Consider the following 25,964-nt stretch of genomic DNA (forward strand, 5'->3'; position numbering starts at 1 on the left):
TGTCAGCGTGTGTATTTGTAATTGAGTTTGTGTTCAATAAAGTTTGTGGAAAAAAAAACTCTCGCTGGCTGTCGCGGTGCACTCTGGGAGTTACAGTTTGTGCCACATATCCGTTTGGAAACGACAAGTTTGTCCAGTCAGACTGAGCCGCAAACCAGCAACTCCAGCGGCAGCAACCGCTCTCCTCTGTTTCAGGATGTTGTCCCGGGACTCTTGTTCAGTATTTGGACATCGTGTGGTGGAGCTCCACCGCAGACTTTGGAAATAATTCCTCTCTTTTCTTCGGGAAACTTTGGCGGCTCCGTGGCTAATGAAGAACAGCTAGTTAAGCGAAGCGAAGATTAGCTAACGAAGCTAACAACCAATGAGAGGAGTTTTTCCTGCAGGTTTATTTGACCATCTTCAGCTCTGTAACGATGTTCTAGCTCTTTATAACCAGCACGCGTAGTTTGGGACGTCCATATGCCGTTTAAAAGCCGCAATGGAGCTCTGCAACACGGCTCATTTGTTTTGGGGGTTGACACCAGTGTTGTTATCAGCTGCGGGAGATTGCTTTCATTGATTTCGCCGTTCCTTGATCAAATATTATGAGGTTGCCGGGATATTTCTCAGAGGAGGCGTGATTGTTTTGGGTTTTTTTTTTCTTTCAAAGAATGTCCGACTTTGAAAGTTCATATTTCGGTTTGGAGGATCCGCAGTGGCTGTGCATGGTCACGCTTTTCTTGGCATCTCTGGTCACCGTGATACTGTATTTCGTGCAGTATTTCCAACAACGAGCCGCTGTAGGAAATAAGCAGACATCAGCAGCAGAAGCAGAGGACAATGCGGCGAAGGAGGAAGCCGCGGCTCTGCTGGGATGGGCGCTGTCACTGAAAAGCTGGAAAAGTCAGTGGAGAGGAGCTTGGTGCAGGGCTCTGAATGAGCAGTCCAGGAGGCGTGGGGTAAGTCTCATGACCACCGACGCACCACTGTACTCTGTGGCGGGCAGGTGACTCCAATAAAGACAGCAGATTGTAAAAAAGTGTATTGTATAAAGTGAAATGACCTGGAGAAAGTCCTGTATTAGCTGTGGGGGGTCAAACCGATACAGCAAAATATCAGGATACTGTCTTGTGTGACAATACTGTATTGCCAAGTATCAGTTTTCTTATATAAATTATTAGTATTAACCCTCTGAAGCCTGGAATAACATCAGTATTCTTGTGCTGTGTTCAGACTCTTTGAAACATGAGCAAATTGCTTTGATTTCCTCCAGAAACATGGGGAAAAAGGCAATGATCAACTCGGAAAGAAATGCCCCACAAATTGCAAGACATTAGAAAAAGGTAACAAGAAAATTACTTTATAGTTTTAAAAAAGAGGGTAGGATTATTGGAAAATTATCCAAAAAAACAAGGAAATTGTCCAGAAAACTGTGTTTATAATGATCATATTTTTCTTTATAATTCTTTACAATTTTGTTTCAGAAAAAAATGTAATAATCATATTAAATACATATATACATGTTGTCAGTTTCAGCACTTTTAAGGTCATTTTCTTGTTGTTATTTTACACTAATTTTCAGGCAATTGTCTTGTGAGGTTTTTACTTTTTTTTTTTAAAACATTTTGGGCCATGTCTTGTGTTGCTTGTTGCCATCTCCCAATGTTTTTAAAATAAATCAAACCAATCTTCTCAGGTTTCAAAGGGTTAAAAAATTTTTTTTAAAAATGGTTGCCTACCAGAATGATATGATCATTTGCTTTTTTCAGTCCACTAGCTACATTTTGCTGCAATAAAAAGGCTAAGATAAATCAATATTTATATAATTATAATAATACATTTTCTTTCTTGACAAAATTATCTTTGGGGGCATGATTTGAATAAGAAAGGTGTTATATCGCAATATAATTTAGAGCATTACTTAGCATAGCGTAAAATGTTTAAAATCGCAATAATATTGTATCAGGACTTAAGTATTGTGACAATATTGTATCATGGAGTCTCTGAGGATTTCCACCCCGATCATTTATAACAGTGATGCTCAACTTACAGCCTGCCGGCCAAATCTGGCCCCCCAACCATTTTCTAATTCACAAAAAAATAAGGTGAGCCAGTGCCAAAGTGCACTAAACAGCATCAAAATAGAGCATGTTTATCAGAAAAAGTGCCAGTGGAGGATCTCCCGCACCCCTAGAGGTCCTAGCTAAGCCCTTAATGTACTAAAATCCTAGAAATGTCCTAAAATCCTAGTAATGCCCTAAACGCCCAAGCATGTTCTAAAATCTTAAAAATGCCTAAAATCCTAGAAACGTCGTTAAATCCTTGAAGTGTCCCTAAATCCTCCAAATGTTCTAGAATTCTAAAGATATCCTAAAATCCGAGAAACATTCTAAAATCCTCCTGTCATGTTGCAAAAGTGCCCCTTCGCCAAAGCAAAGCAAGTTGAGTATCCCTGAACTGTGAGCTCATATAGACAGCATATGAAGACCCAGCCACTTTAATTAAATCTCACTCCATCCACAGACAATTTTTGATAGTTGACATCTTTAGGTTTCATTTCTTAGCAGTGTAAAATGCGCATCTTCTTGCAACACTCCTGAACCATCCGCATCTCACGCCCCTTTTCCAAAGTATTATCAAGTCACTGCTCTGTGAGTTGTGTAATAGGCTGATGTTTTAACGTTTCCGTCCTCTTCCTCACCAGAGTCCGGTTCTGTTGACATTTGAAGACGATGATGTTGAGGCATCGGAGCTCATGCTCAGCCAAGTGTCCAGCTTTCAGAAGTCTGCTGGAAACAAGGTACACTGACCATAAAGTATTTTAGTACAGAAAGGCTTTTTCTGTAAGATATCCGGATCAATTACACTGTTATAGAGTGCCTGTCGGTGTCGTGTCCTCCTGCCAACCACTGAAAAATAATTGCTTTTCACGACAGCTTCCACATTCATCTGTGTTACAGCAGCAGACACTTACAGATTTGTTATTGCTTATGTATTTTACTGACAAAAACAAATATTCTCCCTTCTAATTCAGCGAGAGAGCTATTCTGCAGGAGTTTAGCCTGCAGTAGACAAGCACTGACTCATCAATTTGCCAGCTTCGGTGCAGACATTTCCCCCATTAATTTAGATGTGCCAAATTAATCAGCTTAGCACTTTTTCATGTGTCCCCATGCTCATTACAGAAATCAAAAGATGCTACGAATGAATGTGTCTGCTCGAAAAAGCCCATGAACCACTTTGATGATACTTCTTTTATCAGTAATTCAGATAATGTGCCAACCTGCTGTGTAAAACAAACTGCCACCAGAGAGGTCAGACAGGGACAAATTGCTTGCTGTGTTGCCGGCCAGGTTGGCTTTGCGGTACTCCCAATGCAAACTCAGCCCTTTCTTTGTGATCATCATGATATGGGGCAAAATACCAGGTGCTCTGTTGTTGAGCGCAGAGAGGTTTAATGAACAGAGGCTTATTTTTACCCACACGCTGTGTATGTGTGTGCGTGTGCTCTAAGAAGCTTACATAGCTGTCAAGCTCAGCTCTGAGGAGGAGCAGGCGGACAGGAATGCACCGGCACCTTTGTTTATGCTTAGGTTTCCCCCTCACAGTGATCCGATACCCAAACATCTTCCACTGAAGTCAGAATGAATGATTAAATGTGCTTCGAGAGAGAGGACACCGTACCATTGTGTGATAATTTTCTCTGTTGCAGATGCATTCCATTGCAGTGAAAGTGATTTATTGTTCTCAAAAATGATTGAATCTGCTGATAATGCCTTTGGAAGCTGGCACAGATGTTCCACACATTTCATTTTGGACTTTATCTAAGGCAGATGTTTTGCTTTTGCATCAGTTTTAGCAAAAGTCAGTATTGTCAGCACATCATACTGGTTTTATTGCAGTCTGATTGTGCTGTGTGTTTTTTGCGTACTCTACACACGCACAAAGGCATTATCAACAAATCCTCCCACTTTCTTTCACTCATGCCTAGGGTTGGGCTGGTGTGAAAATTTTCTAACTGATTTGATATTAAGCCCAAAAACCAGACTGGACTGATTTACCAAACTTTATCAGATGTCCCACTTGACTCAGTGTTCAATCCTCAGTGGAACATAATGACACAGTGTGCCAACAGAAAACTACCATCTAACTATCACGTAGCATCACGTAACACCAGAGTACTGTGTCCACACTGAAGCCATTAAATATGCACCTCTGTTACTTCATGTAAGCAAACCACGTAGCTATCAGCTTTGCGCTTGAGATCAGACAGGAGACATAACCATTTAAAAGGTGAGTGTGTAACCTACTTGTTATCCTCCCACACTTGTAATGATACTTTTTAAAGCAGAAAATACACGTTTTATGTCGTGATATGCGCTCAAAAATACAGAAGTATAGCCAACAGACAGTAACATTTGTTACAGCTTGTAAGCGATGGTCATTTACCTCAGCAGAAACTTTTTTGAGGGGGGGATTTGTATATTAATTTGTCATGAATCAATTAGCCCTCCTCCACTGCGGTGCTTTCAAAGCGAGCAACAGGAATATATTATAATACAGTGCCCAAAAAAAGTTCAGCTCACACAGTTGTAGGTTTTCTACCTCTTGAGCAAAAATGTCCTTTTCTATGTTTCTTTCGCGTCATGTAGCACAAATTTCTAAAGTATATGCATCTTTCTACTGCACCTATCCTAGTTTTATTAAACAGCCATGTTTCCAGCAGTGAAATACTTCGTTATTTGGGTATGTCTTCAGTCAAGCGCACTGCTGATGGGAAGCCTACGTGGTTTGTTTACATGATGTAACAACAGAGATGCACATTTAACAGATTCAGTGTACACAGAGTGACGCTCACTTGCTGTCAGGACACTGTGTGCAATTCATATGAGGCATGCATTTCCCTTAAATACGTTTAAAAACAGGTTTGTGCAGTGCACCTGCCACGTGATTATGACAGAGGAGATGCACAGCCTGGAAATATAAGACTCAAATGAGTTTTCCAAAACTAATTGTAAGTATTTCAAATACGTTACTTAGTTTGAGCAATCTAATGAAATACAGCAGTAATTAAATTTTAGGGCATGTATTCAGTAATCTGTGGTGGAATAATTATATATTTTAAAAGTCCCAAACACTGCTCATGGATAGACATGCAGCTCCTTAAAGCTGATTACAAATTTTAGTTCCCCTTGCAATTTGAGTTGCCTTTATATTTCATAGTACATGTGAATGGCATACAAACCAGTCACTCTAGGATTTCACGATGTTGGGATTGTAACAAATCACACAAAATTAACCACTCCCTGTGAATTCTGCGTGGTTTTGCAAATTTGTCCAGTTACTGCAACAACCAATCCAAGGTTTCACATTTTCATGAACGTCTTTAGTCAAGAAAAGCTAATCTGTTTTATGAGCATGTTCAGATGAAGTTGCTGAGATGATTCGTTTAATTAGTGAGGTTCTATGTGCTTTATCTTTTTAACTGGTTCAGTGGCTTTTTTGTGGATATTTTTATTTGTCATGGGATACTGAAAAGAACATAAGGTTTGTCATTTATTGCCATATTCTTGAATAGGCTGCCCTCAATTTTTTGAGTTATTACAAAAAATAAATTGCAACTTTTTTTTGCAATTTTCACTTGCTCTTGCCATCCTCATTGCAAAAAAAAAAAAAAGTCTAAAAAATATCACAACTCAGGGCGCCTGGTGGCTCAGTGGATAGAGCGGCGCCCCATGTGCAGAGGCTGCGTCCTCGCCGCAGCGGCCGTGGGTTCAAGTCCGGCCTCGGCCCTTTGCTGCATGTCTCCCCCTCTCTCTCTACCTCTTTCACGCTCACACTGTCCTATCGATTAAAAGCAATAAAGGCAAAAAATAATAATCTTTAAAATATATATATATATATATATCACAACTCGCCCCGCAACTTTTTAGAAAAGCTGTCATAAAATCAGGCATTTTAGGCAGAAACAATCACAAAAAAAGCCTGTAAAATCCTGGAGGGACTGGCAAATGCTGTCACAGTTTGAGCTCCAGCAGTATATTTACATTACACTAATGCCTCACTTTGTCTTCCCAACAGGCCGCCTGCTGCAGTGTTGTTGGGGAGAAGCTCCAGTTCTCTGTCAGCGCAGCATCGACAGCCACGGCCACAGCAGATCCTTGTAAATACACAGTGTGTATATCTCCACTGGAGCTGCAGGTAAACGCTCTTTAGTCGTCCTTAAGGCATCTATTAAAGTCATGAGTTTCATGAAAGTGAACATTTGTTTTTCTTCTTTTTGTGAATATCCCTCTAACACAGAGACGTCTGAAAACAGAGTTTCATTCTTTGGAAGTTAATGTGGTTTTGTCTAATGGGAGATTTTATTGAACATGATGTGCTGCCCAGTATTGGCTCACTGCTGGCAGGAATCTTGGATTAATTGGTTCGAGCATCTTTCTGTGTTTGGCAAATGTCCAGAAGACCTCATTAAAATAACTGACGAGCCCGTTTCCAGTAATGCTGGCCCACTTTGTCTACATCACATTTATCAGGAATCTACACAGGAGTGATGCAACTCTGAAGTCATGATACAAATGACTAACAGCTGCCGTATTCTTACCTGGAAATCTGCAGCGATTTATTTTATTTATCATGCCCAAATCTGAGTGGGCTAAGTTATCTGTCAAACGCTCCCATGACTGACTCACAGTGTTTCCGTTTCAGGCAAAAATGAAGTGAGCCAAAGGTGATGTGTTAGGATATGAAAAGGGTAGTGCCGTTCTACGGTGTGCTTATCCGTAGACAGAATCAGAAATACTTTGTTGATCCCCGGGGGAAATTGTGTTTTGTTACAGTCACTCTGATGCCAGCATAGAGAATTGGCACAAGTATATAAAAAAATAAAAATAAAAATAGCAATGCTGTAATAGTAAACAATTAGCACTAGTATGCAGTTTTTTAAAAACATAAAAGTATGCATAATATTCTGAGCATGTAAGTGCGTAAAAATATAAAAAAAAGAAAATACAGGAATAGACAATCAGCACTAATATGTGAATTTTTAAATAGGATGGATAATGTGCTAAATGTGTTAAGTGTGTAAAGTGTATATATATACACAATTAGATATTATCAAAAAAAGAGGTAAAATGTTTCATTATCTTGATGATGTATTGAAGATTATGTTACGTAGAAGAAAAAAATATTTTAGCACTCTCTTGAAGTAATTTTCTTGTTTTTGTTTATTTACTTTTTTGCTGATTTTCAGGTTATTTTCTTGTAAGTTATAACTATTTTTTAATTTTTTTGTTTGTTTCTTGATCATAATTTGGAAATTTTCGTAAAGTTGCTCGTCACCCTCTTCCTGTGTTTTTGAAAGAAACCCAAGCCAGTTTGCTCGGGTTTCAAAGGGTCAGTGAAGAAGTGAAAGTACTCTCAATAGAGCATACACTTAAACTGATATTGATCTCTCTTTTTTAAAATTGAGACTCCTTTTATGTGTTTAAAATACATTTTGTCGCTGACACCTATCAAAAGCAGTGAATGGCTTAGCCGCTGTCGTACTCCAGCATGCTTCTCCAAACTGGAGGCGTGCTGACTGACATCTACTGCATGAAATATACCAGCTCTGGATAAGTACCTCAAACAACCCCGCGCAAAAAAAACTCCCAGAACTATCCCTTTAAGCCGTGGTAAACTTTGACCCTGTTCTTACTTTCAGTGTTGAATCCTCACCAAAGTATGAATGCAAGTGGCTCTGCAAGCTAACCCAATTGTATTAGGGCTATTTTTAATCCAATAAGGTGCTCACCTCTCCTGAACTCATTGTGCCATAAATACAACCTGAGAGCTGAAGTCAGGATTAGACTCGGGGCCGGCTTTGTTTTGGTTGTGGATCAGTTGTTGTGGCAGGAACAGAAAGGAAGCCTCTTTTCTCCTTTTCACTCTGATTGTTTCGGCTCAGTCTGGAAAAGTCAGAGAGCCTTTTCAAAAGTCTCCGTCCGTCCACTGGAGCGTTTGTTAGCTTTTGACTGCTAGAATGGTCAGGGCGCGTCGTGTTGGGAGTGCTGGGATATGTCGACCAGAAGCCCCACGCATTTCCACTGCATGGACACAGTGATACAGCCAGCAGTGTGCTGCTGCTGAGTGTTTCTTTTAACACTGCTGCACCACATGGCCTGTTGCATGTGACATACGTCCTCCCTGTGCTGTAACACCACATTTACATATCTGTTGTTTGACTTAACAACAGGCTCCTCTCTCTTGTCATAGTTAGTCAGGTGCACTGTAACGTATTTAACTCTTTGAAACCTGAGCAGTTTGGCTCGATTTCTTTCAAAAACGTGGGAACAAAAGAAGAAAATACCCTAAAATTTGCAAGAAACTAATTTTTTAAAAAAAGTACAAGAAAATGGCCTTATAAGATGTAGCAGGATCAAGGATAAGTGTAATTTCTTTTTTTAATTGACCAATAAATCTACCTTCTACCTTCCATTAGTTAAAACAAAACAAACAAAAAAAGAAAAATAACAAGTTTAAAAAAGAAGACAAACAGGTTTTAGAAAATGTACTGAAGAATGATAATAATTATTTTAAGTATGTAATTTTGATAATTAGAAAAGTAGTTTTTCCCTAGCTTCTTTCTTCTTCTTTTTTCACATGGGGAAATAAACATTTTTTAAAAAAAAAGCTAGATCTGAAAAATATGCTTCATAATTAATTGTGTTAAATTTCTGTAAAAAAAAAAAAATACAATATATAATTAGGATTATCATGGATATATGGTTCTTTGGACATTTTTCCCAAACTTATTTTTTTTTTCTAAACCTACCTATTTCTTGCAATTTGTGAAACATTTCTTGCCATGTTGCTCATTGCCTATTTTCCTATATTTTTGAAAAAAATTCAAACTATTTGCTCAGGGTTCAAAGGTTTAAAATGCTTATGGAAGGTGTCTGAAAGCAGTAAAGAAGCTGTTGCTCAAAGGGTTAACAAGCAAATAATTCCTGTTCTTCGGTTCACGTGGATGGAGTTTTTTTATTATGCTATAGCCTTCAGTTAATGCTGTCTATGTTATCAATGCAGCGTGTGATATTGTTCTTCTGGATCCATCTGAGCGTCCTCATTGCTGTCTGATGAGGCCTTTGTTCGGCATCACAGAGGCGGCTGTTCAGTCTTCACTGGAATCCAGGCATGCTGGGACAGGATGGCCCAGTCTGTTTTGGCCTCTTTCTATTCTCTCTGCTTATTTTTTACCCTCTCTTTGATAAGCTATGCATTGATGCATACTGACCTTCACTGCTTAAAGGAATAATTTACCCACTAAAGGCATATTCTTCTTCTAAAAGGACCATTTTTAGATCCGTTAGTCATACCGGGTTACCTTGAATTTGTAAAGAAATGTTGTTTTTACACATTCCTCAACAGAAAACGACAGACATATTGACGTACACATGCATTTTTTGCTAAAAAGATTAACATTTAAAGCTCTTTTCAAAGTCAGACTCCAATGCAAATGTTTTATAGCAAAAATATCTGTGTTTGGGAAGCACTGAGCGTACGACTGGATAAATGAGACTTGCATTGTACTGTGTGAGTTGTGTGAGAGTTTTGATATTGTCGTTTAGAGAGTACATTTATAGAACAATGTATTCAGATACGACAAAGTGCCTTCAGTTTTAATGAGCCTAACATTGCTCATCATTGACTATGAAGTTTCTCAACAAATTAATGCGTGATGTCTGTTATGTGAAAACTGCTGCCGTGGTGACAATGTAATGGTTCGATATTTGGACATTTGAGTCATCAAACAACATAAACCACAAAAACAGACTGCTTTATTTTCAAGTGAGGAACTGAAACACCAAGAACTTAACAGTTTGTTGTTTACAGAACATTCAGACCTCACAAAAATCCTGTGATTAGTTTCCCTTCACTTTAGCTTTAACAGCAACCTCAAAATCAGGGTTTCACATGTTGGTTGATATCCAGAGATTCACTCCTCATATTTAAATGCCAGTTTTATGTAATCTGTGTTTAAATATTGCTGTAGATTTACTCTAAATGAAGCTGAAGAGCACTGTATGATCCCTGATCAGCGTGTCATCATGAATTTCTGTCCTCCGTGTCCCTCAGCTCGATCTGCAGATGCAGGAAGCTGAAGACATGGTCAGGGTGAGCTGGGGAGTGTCTCACCTGGAGACAGGGGAGCTGCAGGTGACGCCAGCTTTTAACCAGGTAATTTTGGGACTGCACATAATGAGATGTACCCGCTGTCTGTACACTGTAAGTGCTGATGCACCAAAACAAACACACCAACATAGGAAGAAATGTTTCAGTGCACAGAAACAAAAGGAAATGAATAAACTGACTTTGAGTCTATAATAATCTCACTTTATAAAAATGCATTTCTGTTCAGTGTTATGTTTGTAAACTCGTGCAAATGGGAGCTTTGAAGAAAACAGTCAGTGGTTTGAAAATCCTGAAGCTATTTCGTCAGTTCATCCAAATACTTCTATCCATACTTTTGTTTTTTTAATCATGAACAAGATTTTAAATGACAAAAGTGAAAAATGTTTTTTTTCCCTCAAAAGGGAGCAGCACTGTGTGATATTACGAAATATATCATCAGATTAAAAAACACATCCATGGTTTCATATTATGCCATATTGAATATTTCATTTACATCATCTAAAAAACGCTTTTCGCTTTTTCTTGATTTAATTTTACTATGACAGTACTTTATTTATCTTTATACTTTATTTTATTTAAAATTATAAGAGTATTTTATTAAACTTTATTTTAACAGTATTTTATGTGACTTTATGGCAGCGGCTACTTTATGTTTAACTAGTTTATTTAATAATTTTGTATTTTAGCAGTTTACAGTAGTTTAGAGGAGATATCAAAATATCGAGATATATATCGTGTTTCGTGATAAAGCCTGATAAATAATGTGATATTATTTTAAAGCCATATCAGCCCTACGAGGGAGGATTTTAGTTTAATACTGCACAGTCAGTATGCTTTTTATAGGTGTTTTTTGTCTGATCTGTCAGGTCAATGCCAACACTCCCAGCGTTGCAGCCATAAAGGAGCAGCTGAGGCAGCTGTTATGTGCGACGCGTCCCTCTGTGCTGCTGAGCTGCAGGCCTGCTCAGGCCTCAGAGGTCAAGGTGAGTCATGTCTGATGCATCGTGTCTTCTTAAGAGCTGCTGCACAACAACGCTGTGCAGAGGTGTGTGTGTGTGTAGATCTGTCATGCCAGGACATATATTTTAATAATAAAATTGTATTAAATGACAACATGAAAAGAATCAGAAATACTTAATTGAACCCCGGGGGGGAGATTGTGGTTCGTTACAGTCGTTTTGATGCCAGCATAGAGAATTATCACAAGTAGAAAAAAGCACAAGCAGAAATATATAAAAATGTAAACAAAAAAATAGAACTACAGTAATAGTTAACAATTAGCACTACGATGTAAATCTCTTTAAAAAATAAGATACATATAATATGCAAAGGATGTGTGTAAAAATATGAATGTAAAGAAAAACAGTAATAGACAATTAGCACTAATATTTAAATATTTAAATTATAAAAGTGTGTAAAATATAAAACTGTGCCTTATGCTGCAATACAATGCATAAAACTAGTATGTTAGTTCACAATATAAAAATACAAATATGTATGCAATGCTTCAACAATGAACAGCTGAGATATACATAAGCAAGAATAACAATAAAGATATATACAATATGTGTCACAATGATATTGTGCTCCCTAAACTCTGAAGAGCTTTATCGTGAGTTTCAGGTCATTGTTTTGCTGTCCGTCCCTTAACTTCACTGTTTTGGTTCATTCTCACTGCTTTTAAAATGTTTTTTTTTTCCCCCCAGCAGGCTGTTTTCAGTGAAAAAGATCTCGAAGCCCAAAAAACTGTACAAACAGCAGACCGTAACAGTTATAGACTAGTTTGTGAACTTAGTGCAGCATTTAGCAGCTAAAGAGCCTAATGTTGTGTGTTTTCTCTGCAGCCAAGTGGCCAGAAACACATATTACCGGTTTAATTTATAATTTTATATCCAAGTTTCACAAGGCAGTTAATATGGACAAGCATCACTTTGATTCAATTAAAATGACAACTTCTTCTCTTAAATCTACTAAGTGACCGTGTCTCCATAAAAACTGTAAAAGACTCGTATTTCGAGCATGTGATCATGGTCACCGCATGCTCATTTAAAGCCTGCACTAATGTATAAAGAGTTTATTATACTGACACATGCATTCACAAACAGCTTTACTGATGCGCTCTCCGGCCGACCATCACATGATGTAACGTCATGAGTTCCTGATTCGTTCATGTTTCGTGTCATAAATGTCGCAAATGCTAACAAATGTCGGGCCATACAACAGACTCTTCTTTAAATTTCTTACCTGCCAAATATTTTGAATCTTCCCAGATAGAAAATGGGGGAAAAAATTGCCCATTTAAGAGGACGGCGTCTGTCACAGCGGATATTGACTGTGGATATAAACCTGTCATTTTTTGACTATTTAGGCCGGCACTCTCTCCTCCTTCAATATGGGAAACAATAACCTCTATGCTAAAACATTTAGATTGTGCACGGTGCAATAAAGCATGCCTGTTTTGCTCTTTCAGTGAGTTGTGGTAAAAATCTAGATCAAATAAAACAACACTCGTGCCCGATGCTGATCTGCTATCTGACGCTGTCAGTCAGAGTTTATTTGCCACGTCTTTTTACCCAGTCAGCAGCGTGCACCAGCAACATTGACGTCACCAGTGCACCAACCCCTTTCCAGTTCACACAATCAATTTTGTGATATCATCCAAGTCATTTTCTGCAAGCGCGTCATACAGACAGCAAATTATCTGAGGTTTTAATGAGGCCAGTGAGCTCCTACAGAGCTTAAGTGTAGTCAGGCTTCACCTCGAGGGAACCAAATCCCTTTAATCACTAAAATTTGTTCACGTAGTTAACATACGTCTTATACATTTTTTTTTATTTTATTTTTTGTGGTATTTTCTATTGCGGGGCCATTTTAATGACTCTTCTCCTTGTGCAAATGTGCCTCCAAAACAAGTTACCCTCTGACACTATTTTGCAAGATCACCATCGCTCGTTTCTGGGCGTAGCACCGCCTAAAATGATTGTTGGTTTTAAGACGTACAAACAACCCAGAGTGTTTGTTTTCCCCTATAGCAGAATAATAATGTGTGCTTTGAGACTTTCTCGCGCGCTGACACAGCACTATGGAAATAGGTCTGACTGTGTGAGACTGAAGAAGTAAGGAAATGTTCGAAAAGTTAGATACATTCACATGCTCTGATTTTGAGTGTTTAAAAACTGCAACCTCTGATGCAAATTCTCGATTTTCATAATGAAAATCTGATGCAAATTTTGGACAAGAGTACTCTCTGTCAGCAGGGTTGAGTCACATAATCTGCTCCTGTGCAAACTATTGTTATGTTGTCGTTGTCACACAGACTGCACATTTGACGCCAAAACAAGCTAGTAGAGTTTTTTTCTCCTAAAAATGTCTTTTGAATTCTGATACTTCATTATTTCCAATAAGCACACTGCAGGTAGCCTCTGAGATTAATGATCAATCTGAACTACTGAAAGGTTCGGGTGTCTTCAGTGTTGTCATGATACTATAATTTCTAACTTCAATATAAAACTTAGAAAAATAAAGATATTCAATGCCATTTTCAGTTCCATTGGGAAAAATTGACATTGTGGACCTATAATTACTTTTTTTGTTTTTTTCTTTTAAAAGTTAAATATAATAAGGCCTATAACATGACAATGGTGACTTTTCTTTTCACTATGTATCAATATAGTGATTTTTTTGACAACACTACTTTTACCTGAAAAGGCTTGGGAAAAGAATACTTGGCTAATTAATTTTCATCTATATTTTATTTGTTTATTTATGAAACTTGCATTTTTGTGACAAGCTCTTTGTGCTTTAGATTGAAAAGTGTTATATAAATAAAGATTATTCTTATTATTGCTGCCAGTAAATTAGCAGTTGATTCATTATCTTTTTATGGTTTCTCCAACAGGAAGCAAGCAACAACGTGGTTTCACCCCCAAAGCCCCCCCGCGCCCACGACTGGAAGCTGCTGGTGAAAAACATCCGGGTGACACTGAACCAGGAGGAGGATGCTGCAGGTTTGACGTTTGTCTCCTATGAAATTCAGAGTTACCAAAGGTCTGATGAAACAGCTGCAGACCGTGTCTCCGGTCTCCCCTGAGCTCATTAACCGGCCTCAGACCGGTCTGTAGCTTGTGGTTACAGTCATCACTTTAAAAAAATTTAAACATTTTACAATTCTTTATTGAATGTGGGTTTTTTACAATCTTATCTTCTGTCAGAAGCTTACAGCTACACTGACACAAAAAGACAGCGGCCCTCTGATTTGATCGTGGTGTCGCTCAGCATTATCGAGCATCAACCACAGGAACAGCGAGTCTTGACTGGCTTAAGACTGATCTGATAAAAACATAATGAGCTGTGTGAGTCGTCTGTGTAGCAGCCACATAAACTCCTTCCATCGGCCATATTTACCTGCAAGTTCGTCACGGTAACCTGAGATGAAACAAACATTCAGAGCGCCACACTCTCAGATCGCACAGAGCACAGTGAATGTGCTTAACCTAACCGTTCATTAATTCATATAATAGAATACTCTCGAAATTAGTACAAGAAAAAGTACGAGAAATTACCTGAAATCAACATAAAAACACAACACAAAGAAAACAAAACAGCAACAAAAATGGGGGGGGGGATAAATAAATAAATTTTTAAAAAAATGCTTCGAAAATCACAATAATTCTGTAAAATAATTTAAAATGTCAGATTATAAATGTATAGTTCTGTTGACATTTTTCCCTAGATTTTCTAAAACAAATAATCATTTTAAAATTACAATCTTACAATTTTACCAAGCTGCTCATTGCCTTTTTTAATAATGAAAGCAAACCATTTTGCTCAGGGTTCAAAGGTTTAAATACTAGTGAAAGGCATATGAAAGCAGTTCAAGAAAAGTGTTGTTGATCCAGGTTTCGAAGGGTTAAGGGCTGATATTGGTACTGGTATGTAAATTTTTAAATGATACTCCAATCTGTCATTCTGTGTTGTATTAAAGGGATTTATTCAACCTCATTTTAAAAAACGTATTTTAAAACCTCGCATCATTAAGCACCAAACACTCTGTTATAGCTACTCAACATCAAGATGATCATTTTCTTCTCGTATAGTACAAGTGAAACTATTTTAGGGAGTTGCCCTTGTTTATTTTGCCAACACACTGTAGTCCAGAAAACAAGGAAGCGATTTGTTTGCTAGCTGGCTGTCAAAGGTGGTAATCTGCGTGTTGGCTTAGACGTGCACAAAACTGAGATTGTCTTCGGATCAGGGCGAGAACAAAGCAGAAAAAGCATGAAAACAAGATGAGTTAAAAGGCTGTTGATATCGTCCGATCTTTTTTTTTTTTTTTTTTAAATATTTTTATTGATTTTTAATTTTCACAAGAGAAGAGTGGATACATAATATGGTCCACGGGAATGAAAAACAAAACAAGCAGACAAACAGAACAAATAAAAAATAATAAAAGAACAACAACAGCAACAACAACAACACCCAGCAGCTCAGATCTATATAATTAGGGTTACAGTAAAAAAAAAAGATAAAAAAAATAAATACAGTATGAGCATTCAAGAAAATCCCTGCAACATTATACAAGAGACACCAGGCTCTACATACTTCAGATAGGGTTCCCAAACTTTATGGAATTGGTCTGTTCTCAAATGTAATATGCATGTAAGATATTCTAATGGCACTAGATCGAACACTATTCCTTGCCAGCCTTTGACGGTTGGTACCCTGTCATTTATCCATTGTAACAGAATATTCTTTCTCGCCGCATAAGTAAGAATACAGTAGAGCCTCTTATTATGTTGTGATGTTAAACAACGATTTGGGAGGCCCAGTATGAGAGACACAGGGTCCATCTCCAGTTTTAGACCAAATATCTTCTCCATTTCAGATGATATCGTCCGATCTTAGACCTTCATATCAACCACAACAACTTTGTTTTGGTCGTGTCTGTGTTGAGTCATTCTCTAGCTATGACTCAGCAGCTTTCAGGACTGTGGACATCCTCTTTAAGTATTCAGCACAGCACTTAATGTCGTACAGCAGAGACATGACACAGCGATCAACACTTCATTATCTATTTCCCGTCCTTTAAGTGCGGGCGGTTAGCTCAGCTTCACTTGTGAGACTTCCTGTGGGCCAGCAGCCAGAGGCAGAGCTGCCGCAGAGGATACTCTCGTTGCTCCGTCTTTGAGGGTTTTGCTGATGTCGTTTTCATTAAGACACGATGCTTTTACGGTATTGGAGGAGCCTCGTTTGTGGCCGGTTCAGTCTGAGTGCTCCATGAGAAAATCTTCATCACATGTGCTGAGGAATCAGTACTGTGAGTCTCCTCTAACCTTTGAATAATTCATCACATTTGCAACGAACACTGACCTCCCTTTGAACAATAAAGTGGATCAGAGGAAGTGACCGAGGCAAAATTGAATCTTGCAGATGCACATTTTATGTGATCAGCTGTCAAAAGATTTTCTTATGAATATGCAGTTGAATCTTAGATTACAGTTTGTCTTTTTCGTGTGATGCCAACTGTTTTCTGCTGTGTCTGCAGGCAGCGTGAATCCTCTGTGTGTGCTGCAGTTAGACGATCCTCCGCAGAGGTTCAACACTTCTGTTTCGAAGAACACAACCAATCCTGCCTGGGACCAGCCCTTTATCTTGTAAGTTTTACCATAGAGCACTTAACAGGGTTTCCAAGGTCATGGAAAACCCCCAAAAATTCAAGGAATTTCAAAATCACATTTTTCAGCCCTTTGTAAATCATGAAACTAGTACAAATGATTTTAAGTTTGAGAAAAATCTGGAAATTTATTTTCTGTAGCGAATGACATAATGTAGCTCTAATATGCAGAGGCGTTTGACGTTTTGTTATGGTTTTTGTTCATCTCAAAAGTTTCTTCATTTTCTGTGTGCCCTCCAAACCGGCATGTTTTTCTTTTTTAATTTTGCAGCCCTTGTGTTCTTTTTTTAATTTTTGCCAATTTTTATTGATTTCTTTTCTTAAAGATAGTGTGCTTTCTTTTTCTTGGTTTGTTGTTTTTGCTGTTATTTTTTTCTTCCAATTTTTTGGCAATTTTTATAGATTTTCTTTTTAAATGTGCCTTTTTTGTTCCATTTTTTCTTACATTTTTGAAAGCCATGTTTTCAATAAAAAAAAAAGTATGCTATATGTAATATGTATAATATATTTTTAAATTACCCACGGTCCTGGAACAAATCATGTTTGAATAGAGTTTGAATGTTATATGTTTTTTTTCTTGGCAAGTATACTAAGAAAAAAATATTTCAGGTCCTTTAAAAAGTCATGGAAAAGTTTTGAAACATGACGATATGTGAGAACCCTGACTTAAACAATCACTTTTTTTGCACAGATTTTTAAAATGAAATCCATTAACATCTGTAATGTTTTCTTCCTTTTCTTTCTTTTGCCCAGTGAATTGAATGGACGATCAAAAGAGCTCAATATTCAGTTGATGAATGATGGACAACCTCAAGAGAGTAAGAAAATCGCTGGCTGACTTTTAATATTTGTGTTTTATTCATCATGCGTTCTTTTTGTTCATGTTTTTGTACCACCAGACCAAAGCAGGTGTGTTTCTGTCTTTCAGATTCGTTACTTGGTCAGGTGTCAGTGCCTTTTGATCTTGTAAAGAAGCAGCCCAAAGGACAGCAAACGTTTGCACTCATGACCAAAGACGAAGTGACCGGATCACTTACTACTGATGTAAGATGACGTCACGCACGTTCACCCCCAAGAAATACTTCCCTCCCCAAATTACTATTTGTATATCAGTCACTCACCCTTCATTATGGTGCATTTGTGAAGAAAACTTTTTTTTTCTCAAATGCCTACAGTAAACAAAGAATCCCAAAATGGAGAAAGTTCTTGCTGCACTGAAGTCATATCAAACCACATTAAACAACAGCAAAACAATATCAAAACATCCGTTTACAAACTCTGGAAAAAAAAGTCAAGTCAAGTCAATTTTATTTATAGAGGCTATTATCACAAAGCATGGTTTGCCTCAGAGGGCTTTACAGTGTACGACATACAATCATGGCAAAAATGGGAAGAGAAAGAGAGAGGGGGAGAGAGGCACGGCAATAATAACAGTGTTATGTTCAGTACTTTCCAGACAGAGATCGCTCTCTGATGGGAAACTGAACTGAAAGTGAAACTTTCTGTGCTCTCCGCAGAACAGATGTCATTGACAAAAACTGTTTTTTTATCTGAACAAAGGAGCTGCTTGTTTACTGCCTCAGTCAGTTTGTTTGTTTGTGTTATTGTGTGACTTTGGTCAATCCAAACGAACCCAAAGTCACAACAAAACAGAAACAAAGTAGTGATTAAGGCGAGAGAGACAAGCAGCTCCTTAGTTTAGTTTCAGGTAAAATCACTGATTTGTCCGTGGAGTCTGGTTTTGAAGAGATCACAGATAAATTTCACTTTCAGTTCAGTTACCCGTCTGTTCGGGAGGTACTGAGCGTACGAGTGGATAAATAAGACTTAAATTATATTGTTGTTTAAGAGTTTGTAAACACATGTTTTGATATAGTTTTGCTGTTGTTAACTCCTAATACTTAAATTTATCTTTTTTTTCCATTTCTGGATTTGTCTGTGACTGTAGAAGCATGCAAGAAAAACAAAGTTTCCTTCATGAATTCAACATAACGCAGGCTGAGTAATCGATATTCAAATCATCATGTGTGGGGGTGAATTATTCCTTTAATATCAACAGATGTAGTTCAGCTCTTTTAATCTATCTGATGTTTTCATTTACACAAAGTTAGAATATTAATTTTGGGGGAATTTCATCCTTCAGTTTACCTACCTGGAGCCCAGTGAGGTGAGGTCCTGGCACCCTCCCACCCCAGCCTCCAACAAGAGAGTGGAGATGGACCGTACAGTCATGCCCTGCGGCACGGTGGTCACCACCGTCACCGCGGTGAAGAGCAAGCCGGGTCGACCTCTGCCTCTCAACATAGGTACGGCGCGGCCACACAGAGCAGCGAGTTTGAGTCTTCTTATCCCAGTGTAAATGCCTTTACAACCAAAACAATGCAAACTATAAATAGAGTCAATCGAGGTTTCTGTATATCGATCTAAAACTTCATTATACCTACAGTTAAAAATATATTATTTTATATATTTATTTTTTTTATTTTTTTGTCCTTTTTTATTTTTTAACGTGTTATTGTTAATTTTTATTTTTTTATTTCCTGACAAAGGAACTCATAAAATAATAATACATTAATATTAATACTAATAATACTACTACTGCTACTACTACTAGTAAAAATAATAATAATAATCATAAAATACATTTAAAAAAAGATACACAAAAATGTTAAATAGAGAAATACAAAACAATCATCTGTGGGTCTTGGACATCATATGGGCATTTGCAAAATGCAAAGTGTACAGATGATGCGTGGGATGTGTGTCAATCTCTAAAATCGTGTAAATACTACATTTACATGATAATAAGTTACGCAGTTTGGTGTAAGTGTGATGACAGCATTCTAGACATCAGTCAGGCCTTTTTCACGATATATGATATATGTCTCAGCAGGAAAACCTCGGATGAAAATAATATAATACCACTAATAATACTCGTTGGTTTCCAGTTAGCTGCTTCAGCTTCAGGCTGCTGGTGTTGTGTGTGTTGGTAAACTGTCACACATTAATGGATTTATGGGACATTTTAACCGAGCAAGGACGCTGATAATATTAATAGTAAACGCTGCACTTTTCCCAATGAGTCCAAAAGTCTGCTGAGAAAAATGCCTCTTAGTGGGCCACAGCTGACACTGCAGTCATTTTTTCTAACTCTATAACAACTAAACAATGAATGTTTTCCATCGCTCCCTCAGATCCCGCCCAAAAAGCGGTGGCCAACAAGCCCAAGCTATCGGAGCGCCGCGTATCAGAGCAGGCGTCTATGATGGGGTCCACAGTCAGCAAGGCCCTGTCCTCCTCTGACACCGAGCTGCTGATGCTCAACGGCACGGACCCGGTGGCCGAGGCCGCCATCAGGCAACTCCACCAGTCGGCCAAGCAGAAGCTCAAGTCCCCGGTGAAGAAGAGCACCATCATCATCTCCGGCATCGCCAAAGTAAGGACGAGCTCAGGCGCCAGAGGAAGTCCTCCCTGCTGCATTAAAATGTTTCACTTTATTATTTCACCTTCGTAGATCCGATTCTTGGTAATGTTACCTCATCCTAACACCGTCCTCCTGCCGAAATTACATGAAAGGACAGGTGAACACGGGTCCTCAGAGCTGTTGGTCATTCATGATGCCTGAGGAAGTATTTGCATCAGAATCAGAAATACTTTACTGATCCCCGCAGGGACATTGTGATTCATACAGTCGATCTGATGCCCAGCAGAGAGAGCAACAGCAGCAGAAATTAAAAGTATTAAATAACAATCAAATAAAGATATAAAATTAAATAGAAATAGAAATTTTAGAACGTGCGAGAGTGAAATATTAAAAAACATATATGTAAATGCATTTCACACAAAAAATCTAATCTAAAATCTGAATTTAAATAATAAATGCATAACATGCTGAGTATATAAAGTGTGTAAAATTATCTAATTAAGAAAAATTGAAATATGTGCCCCATGCTACATTGCATTGTACAAAGTAGTATGTAAAGGTTTAGAAATATTTTAAAATTTGCATTATGCGACAGTGTATAACACAATAAATACATAGTAAAATGAGTAAAAGAAATATATACAATATGTGCATCATATGTTTAGAAAAATGTAGGATACTTAAGAATATTGCTCAGTTGAGTATTTGCACACAGTATCGCAGTAATTATTGGTTTAACATTTGCATGAACATTATGCAAATGTTAAACCAAAGGAAATCTCCCTTTACTAGATCTTAAAAATGGAAATATGCTTTATTTCCCAGACGCCCTTGTCTCAGGATGATGAGCTGGCTCTGATGGCGGGCTACGCTGCAGCGATGGACGCCTCGATGTCGGAGGGCAGCTCCACTCAGGATGTGACCACGGCGATCGCGACGGGGGCCAGTAGCCCTCCAGATGAGTCCGAGCCCCAGGAGGGCCCCAGTGGAATAGGCCGACCTCCAGAGGACTGGGAGAGCCAAACCGGAGAGGAGCTGGACCATTCGTCACTGTCCATGTGTGTGTCTGAGGCGAGCTGCAAGAAGAGAAGAGGTGAGAGGTCACGGAGGACTCACGGACTGCCCCGACCACATAACTGGTCTTTATTATCCCTGAAATCATTGACACTTTAACTCTTTTAAAAACTGTTGCTTTAAAGGCAGAACTTGATAATTGTTCTCCGTGTGGCCATCTGTTGCTCCCCTGTGATGCATCTGTTCTTGTGTTCTTTTCTCTCTTTCTTTCCGTCTGTTTCAACCTTTCTTTTGTCAACTATCACCACTGTCATCTTAGAGGAAAGCAGTGCTAAGCACACGTTATGTCCAGATGAGTAAGTTGTCTCATGAGGTACTTGTAGTATCCTAATACTGACGCTAGTATGTGTAGTAGCTGCCAGCTGTCAGTAGAGTAGATATCATCCTGCAGACTCAGATTCATTTTTAACTTTGTGCAAAATCACTTTGATATTAGCAGATCATATAGTTGCTATATAGAAGCATAGTGTGGCTGCACAATATTAACAAAGTACTGAGTATTATGAGATATTCACTTCCCAGGATTCCTCCCACTGGGCCTACAGTGTGGTATTACTACTACTACTGTTCAGTCTACAGTTACATTATTATATAGATATCAAAATGCCAAAAATGCAAACTTTAAATACACTCTGTGGTTGACGTAGTCGTTGTCCCAGGGTGTCTCGCTGAATGTCTCCTGTCCTTTTCCTGTCCTCCACAGGCAGCTTCTTTCAGAAGAGTGCCAGGCTCTTCTTCCGGCGGCGTCACCAGCGCAAGGACCCGGGGATGAGCCAGTCGCACAATGACCTGGTTTACCTGGAGTCTCCGGCCGCAGTGGAGCGGGCCAGCCGAACAGCCACGCTTAGCCGCATGCTCAACCGCAAGAGTAGGAACAAGAGCAAAGCCAACGGCTCTACCTCCACGGGGGAGCCACATGCGTGACCCCGCCCTCCTCTTCCTCACCTCAATCCCTCCTACAACAACTACCATCACCACCTCCACCTCAGACTTGCACTGGCTAACCTGCTCCCCCTAACGCCCGGCCTGCATACCGGGGCGCCTGCATTGTGAATGGGAAAGCTGTGCAGATGGAAAAAAATATCCTCTCTGAACTGCCGTTTTCTGCTTCCGTTAAGAAGCAGATACTCCACCAAAAGCAAGTGTGTGCTCGTGTGAATGAGGGTCTCCTGTCTGGGATTTATGGCATTTGAGAGGATATTATTTTTGCATGTTTCTTTTTATCTAATTTTATGCAACATTTTTGAAATCTTTTAAGTGCTTTTGTGGCCTTCTTCCCGACAGAAGGGACTGGTGTGGGCTGTCGCTCTTAACCTCACTGACGCTGAGGCTGAAGAGTAAATTCTCCCTGCTGTAAATCCGTACATTTCCTACGGCGGAGCAACAGGACCAAAGATGAAGAGAAGAGTGGTGTTTGTATGATTTGCACAGTTGTAGTATCTTTATTTAAAGTGCAATGACGGGAGCTACTCTTGTGATAGAGATTCTTGTTAAAAACATTTACAAAGGGAGATGATCTTTTTCTCTGCACAACCGGTGCAGGTGAGAGAAAGTAATACGACTACTTTTTGACACTAATACTATGAAATGAGGTATTTATATCAATTCATTTAGAATCCTTGTGATTTTATTCAACATAAAACAAGAGCAGCTGTATGTAATGTGCATAAAAAAAGCTGTAAAACAAATCTATCCATAAAACTTATCATGCAACATGTTATCACCCTTCCAAATGGAAAAAAAGAGGCACGGTGGCTAAAATGAAACTTTAGCTATATGTGAGTGTTTTCAAACGATATGCAACTTTGTCTTCCTAAAAGAAAAAATCTATTCTTCCTGTACACTACTGTTATCAGCAGGGTTGTTAATGTGTCAAAAGGGAACTGAACGAACTTTTATCCAGGGACTGTGACGTTACACTCGGCCATACTTGTCGCATTTATCCTTTTATTGGATGTTTTATTGTTTTTAAAAGATTTGAACAAGTGTGAACACCTTTTTGATAGGGATGTCCCGATCAAGTTTTTACGCCCCCGATCCGAATCATTTGAGTATTTGTTGATACAGAGTCCTGATCCGATATTTGTGTTTACACTGATAATATGGTTGCACAATTCACACTTCAAGTACTTTAAAGTTGTTAAAATGAGTCCAGTGTATATGCTTTCTGTGTAATAGCTCTGCAATGCTACATAAGACAAAAATTCAGCATCTAAACTGAGTTTTTTTTATTTTAATTTTACAAAATAACAAAGTAAACAAAATATTTTAGATGGCTCTTACCACAAATCAACTTAGCGCAGCATTTGTTTATTCAACAAACTAACAAAGTAAAATACGTCTTTAGAAATAGCTCTCCAATCCACATAGTGCAGCATTTGTTGCTGTTTTTGGATTTTTTTCAACAAAATAAAGTAAAATTTGTCTTTAGAAATTGCTCTCAGTTCCACATAGTGCAGCATTTGTTTATTCAACAAAATAACAAAGTAAACAAATTAAAATGTGTCTTCAGAAATCCAAATCCACTTAGTGCAGCATTGTAATAAATGTACAGAACACTATAAATGAGTAATATAATCACAATTTTATTTCAAAGTAATGTTTTAGCTTAACTTTAACATTCCCAGTCACAAAAGTAAAGTAAAAATCATCATAATAGTGATTATTTCACCATTAGAGTAAAACCAGTTCACTAAAAAATAAAGAATAAAGAAAAAAGTTAAATTCCACTTAAAGTTGTGCAGCAACTTAAACTGAACATGAAAAAAACAGTTTCTACTTGTTTGAGTAGCAGTGTTACATTAAAACCTGAACATCTGCCACAGATCGTGCTCTGCGTTTACGACGCCTGTGTGACTGCGGACGTAAACAGAGGGTCAGGCGGGGTCAAATAACTAATCCTGATCAATTCAAAAACACACTGATCGGACTCGATACCAATCCTCCAGACCTTATCGGGACATCCCTACTTTAGGAGCAACCAAATAGTTTGGCTGCTTCTTTTTTTTTTATCCAGCTAATGATTGTATTTTGTTTTTGTAAGCAGCTTGTTGAAGACATGTCTCTGTCCATCATGTCAACTACTGTTTCCTCAGTAAGTTTCGGATGCAGCTGTGACAGACAGAAATAACAGATTGCCTTACGGTTGTTCTGACGTCACGGCTGGACTTGACGTGGCTTTTTGGTTCCACCATCGCACCAGAGGCCTGTGGCCAACTGTTGGAAACGGCTCTGCGAGACGAGGACGCCACCGCGCTCCTGCGCCATCAGCATAATCAAGAAGCCTATGCACATAACATATCTGTTAACTGAGTGTTTACATTATTAGACTATCTGAGGATTAAAAACACTCACTGTTCATGACACTGTCCTGCAGAAACAGTGTGGGTTGTCTTTGTGTCTCTGTATTTACAGTATGTGGTAGAGATTCAGAGATTCAGACGTAGAATCACCTTTAAACTCTTGAGGAAGGGAGGGGGAAACGAGCCCTCGCTTAAAGCAGCCTGCAAGCATCGGCTGCAGTTATGCATCCAGTGAGCAGTCTCGGCTGTATGTGATTAATAAACTGCTTCCTGATGATTTTTGTTTTGTTTTTTAATGGCATCTGCTCTGTGCACAGAAACAGACGTAGCTGTTGTTGCAGAATGTCAGTTATTTCCCTGCAGGGATTGTAACTAATACACATATCGAGTTATTTCATTTTCAGCAATAAATATTGATTGAATAACTGCGATTCTGGTGCCACTTTGAATGTCCGGGCTGCGGTGAATTCTCCCCAGAGCTCCTGTAACCTGTAAATATGTACATGCAGATATGCTGTTCAACACCATTTTTATTCTGCAGGAAATTTTAGTTTTTATTTATTTAGCCTTTTTTTAAACCAGACAAAGCTCTTGAGATTCAAAATCTTTTTCTTTTTTTTAAAGAGTCTCCTAAAATGGGCATCAACAAAAGTTACATACAACATAGAACAAAAGAAAACTTACACAGGGTTTCAGTGGATCCTTAACCCTTTAAAACCTGGTTCAACTTTTTTTTTGAGCCTTTGAGCAAAATTGGCTGATTTCTTCCAAAAAAAAGGGAAAGGCATTGACCATCTTGGTAAGAAATGTTCCACGAAATTGCAAGAAATTAGATATGACGATAGAATTAACTTAATATTAGTTTTTTTAAAAGAGGGGAGAATTATTAGAGCATTATACATAGGAAAAGTATAATTAGAATAATGTCATATTTAAAATTGTTCTTCAGATTGTTTTTCTGCAGTTTTTTAGATAATTTCCTTCTGTGTTTACGCTTTTATTTTTATTTTCCTGGTAATTTTCTTTTAATTCTCTTTTGTTTTAAATCTTGCTAATTTTGGGCCATGTGCTGTTAACCTGCCCATTGCTGTCTTCCAGTGTTTTAAAAGAATTTCCCTATGGGTTCATCGGGTCCAAAAGCATTGAATTATAAAAAAAGAGGGTAGGAAGAGATGTTGGTGGGCTTTTTTCCAACTTTTCATAAACAAGTGCATTTTGTGAAAACGTCCTAAAATCTGGAAAAGGTCTTAAAGTTCTAGAAATGTTCAAAAATCTGTAAAATCTAAGACGTCCTAAAATCCTAGAAATGCCCTAAAAATCCTAGAATATGTCC

The 25,964-nt window shown here is 38.3% G+C and overlaps 1 protein-coding gene across 2 annotated transcripts; it reads left to right on the forward strand.

The window, feature by feature from the left end:
- Window positions 1-25,062, forward strand: c2cd2 (C2 calcium dependent domain containing 2). Of its 2 annotated transcripts, XM_088088915.1 has the most exons (14): window positions 1-941; window positions 2,687-2,782; window positions 6,064-6,183; window positions 10,102-10,203; window positions 11,025-11,141; window positions 14,057-14,165; window positions 16,703-16,811; window positions 17,585-17,649; window positions 17,760-17,875; window positions 18,975-19,137; window positions 20,026-20,267; window positions 21,081-21,348; window positions 21,589-21,625; window positions 22,033-22,262. In XM_088088915.1, the coding sequence occupies exons 1-14, from the start codon at window positions 654-656 to the stop codon at window positions 22,115-22,117; spliced, it is 1,917 nt and encodes a 638-aa protein (XP_087945041.1). In that variant the 5' UTR covers window positions 1-653; the 3' UTR covers window positions 22,118-22,262. The 2 variants fall into 2 exon arrangements, with proteins under 2 accessions (XP_087945041.1, XP_042355261.1); XM_042499327.2 differs by lacking the exon at window positions 21,589-21,625 and having other exon boundaries at window positions 58-941; window positions 22,033-25,062.
- Window positions 25,063-25,964: the final 902 nt, after the last annotated feature.

Source organism: Plectropomus leopardus, chromosome 15 (assembly GCF_026936395.1).
Source record: "Plectropomus leopardus strain MGB_pleo_1.0 chromosome 15, ASM2693639v1, whole genome shotgun sequence".
Classification (NCBI taxonomy): Eukaryota; Metazoa; Chordata; class Actinopteri; order Perciformes; family Serranidae; genus Plectropomus; species Plectropomus leopardus.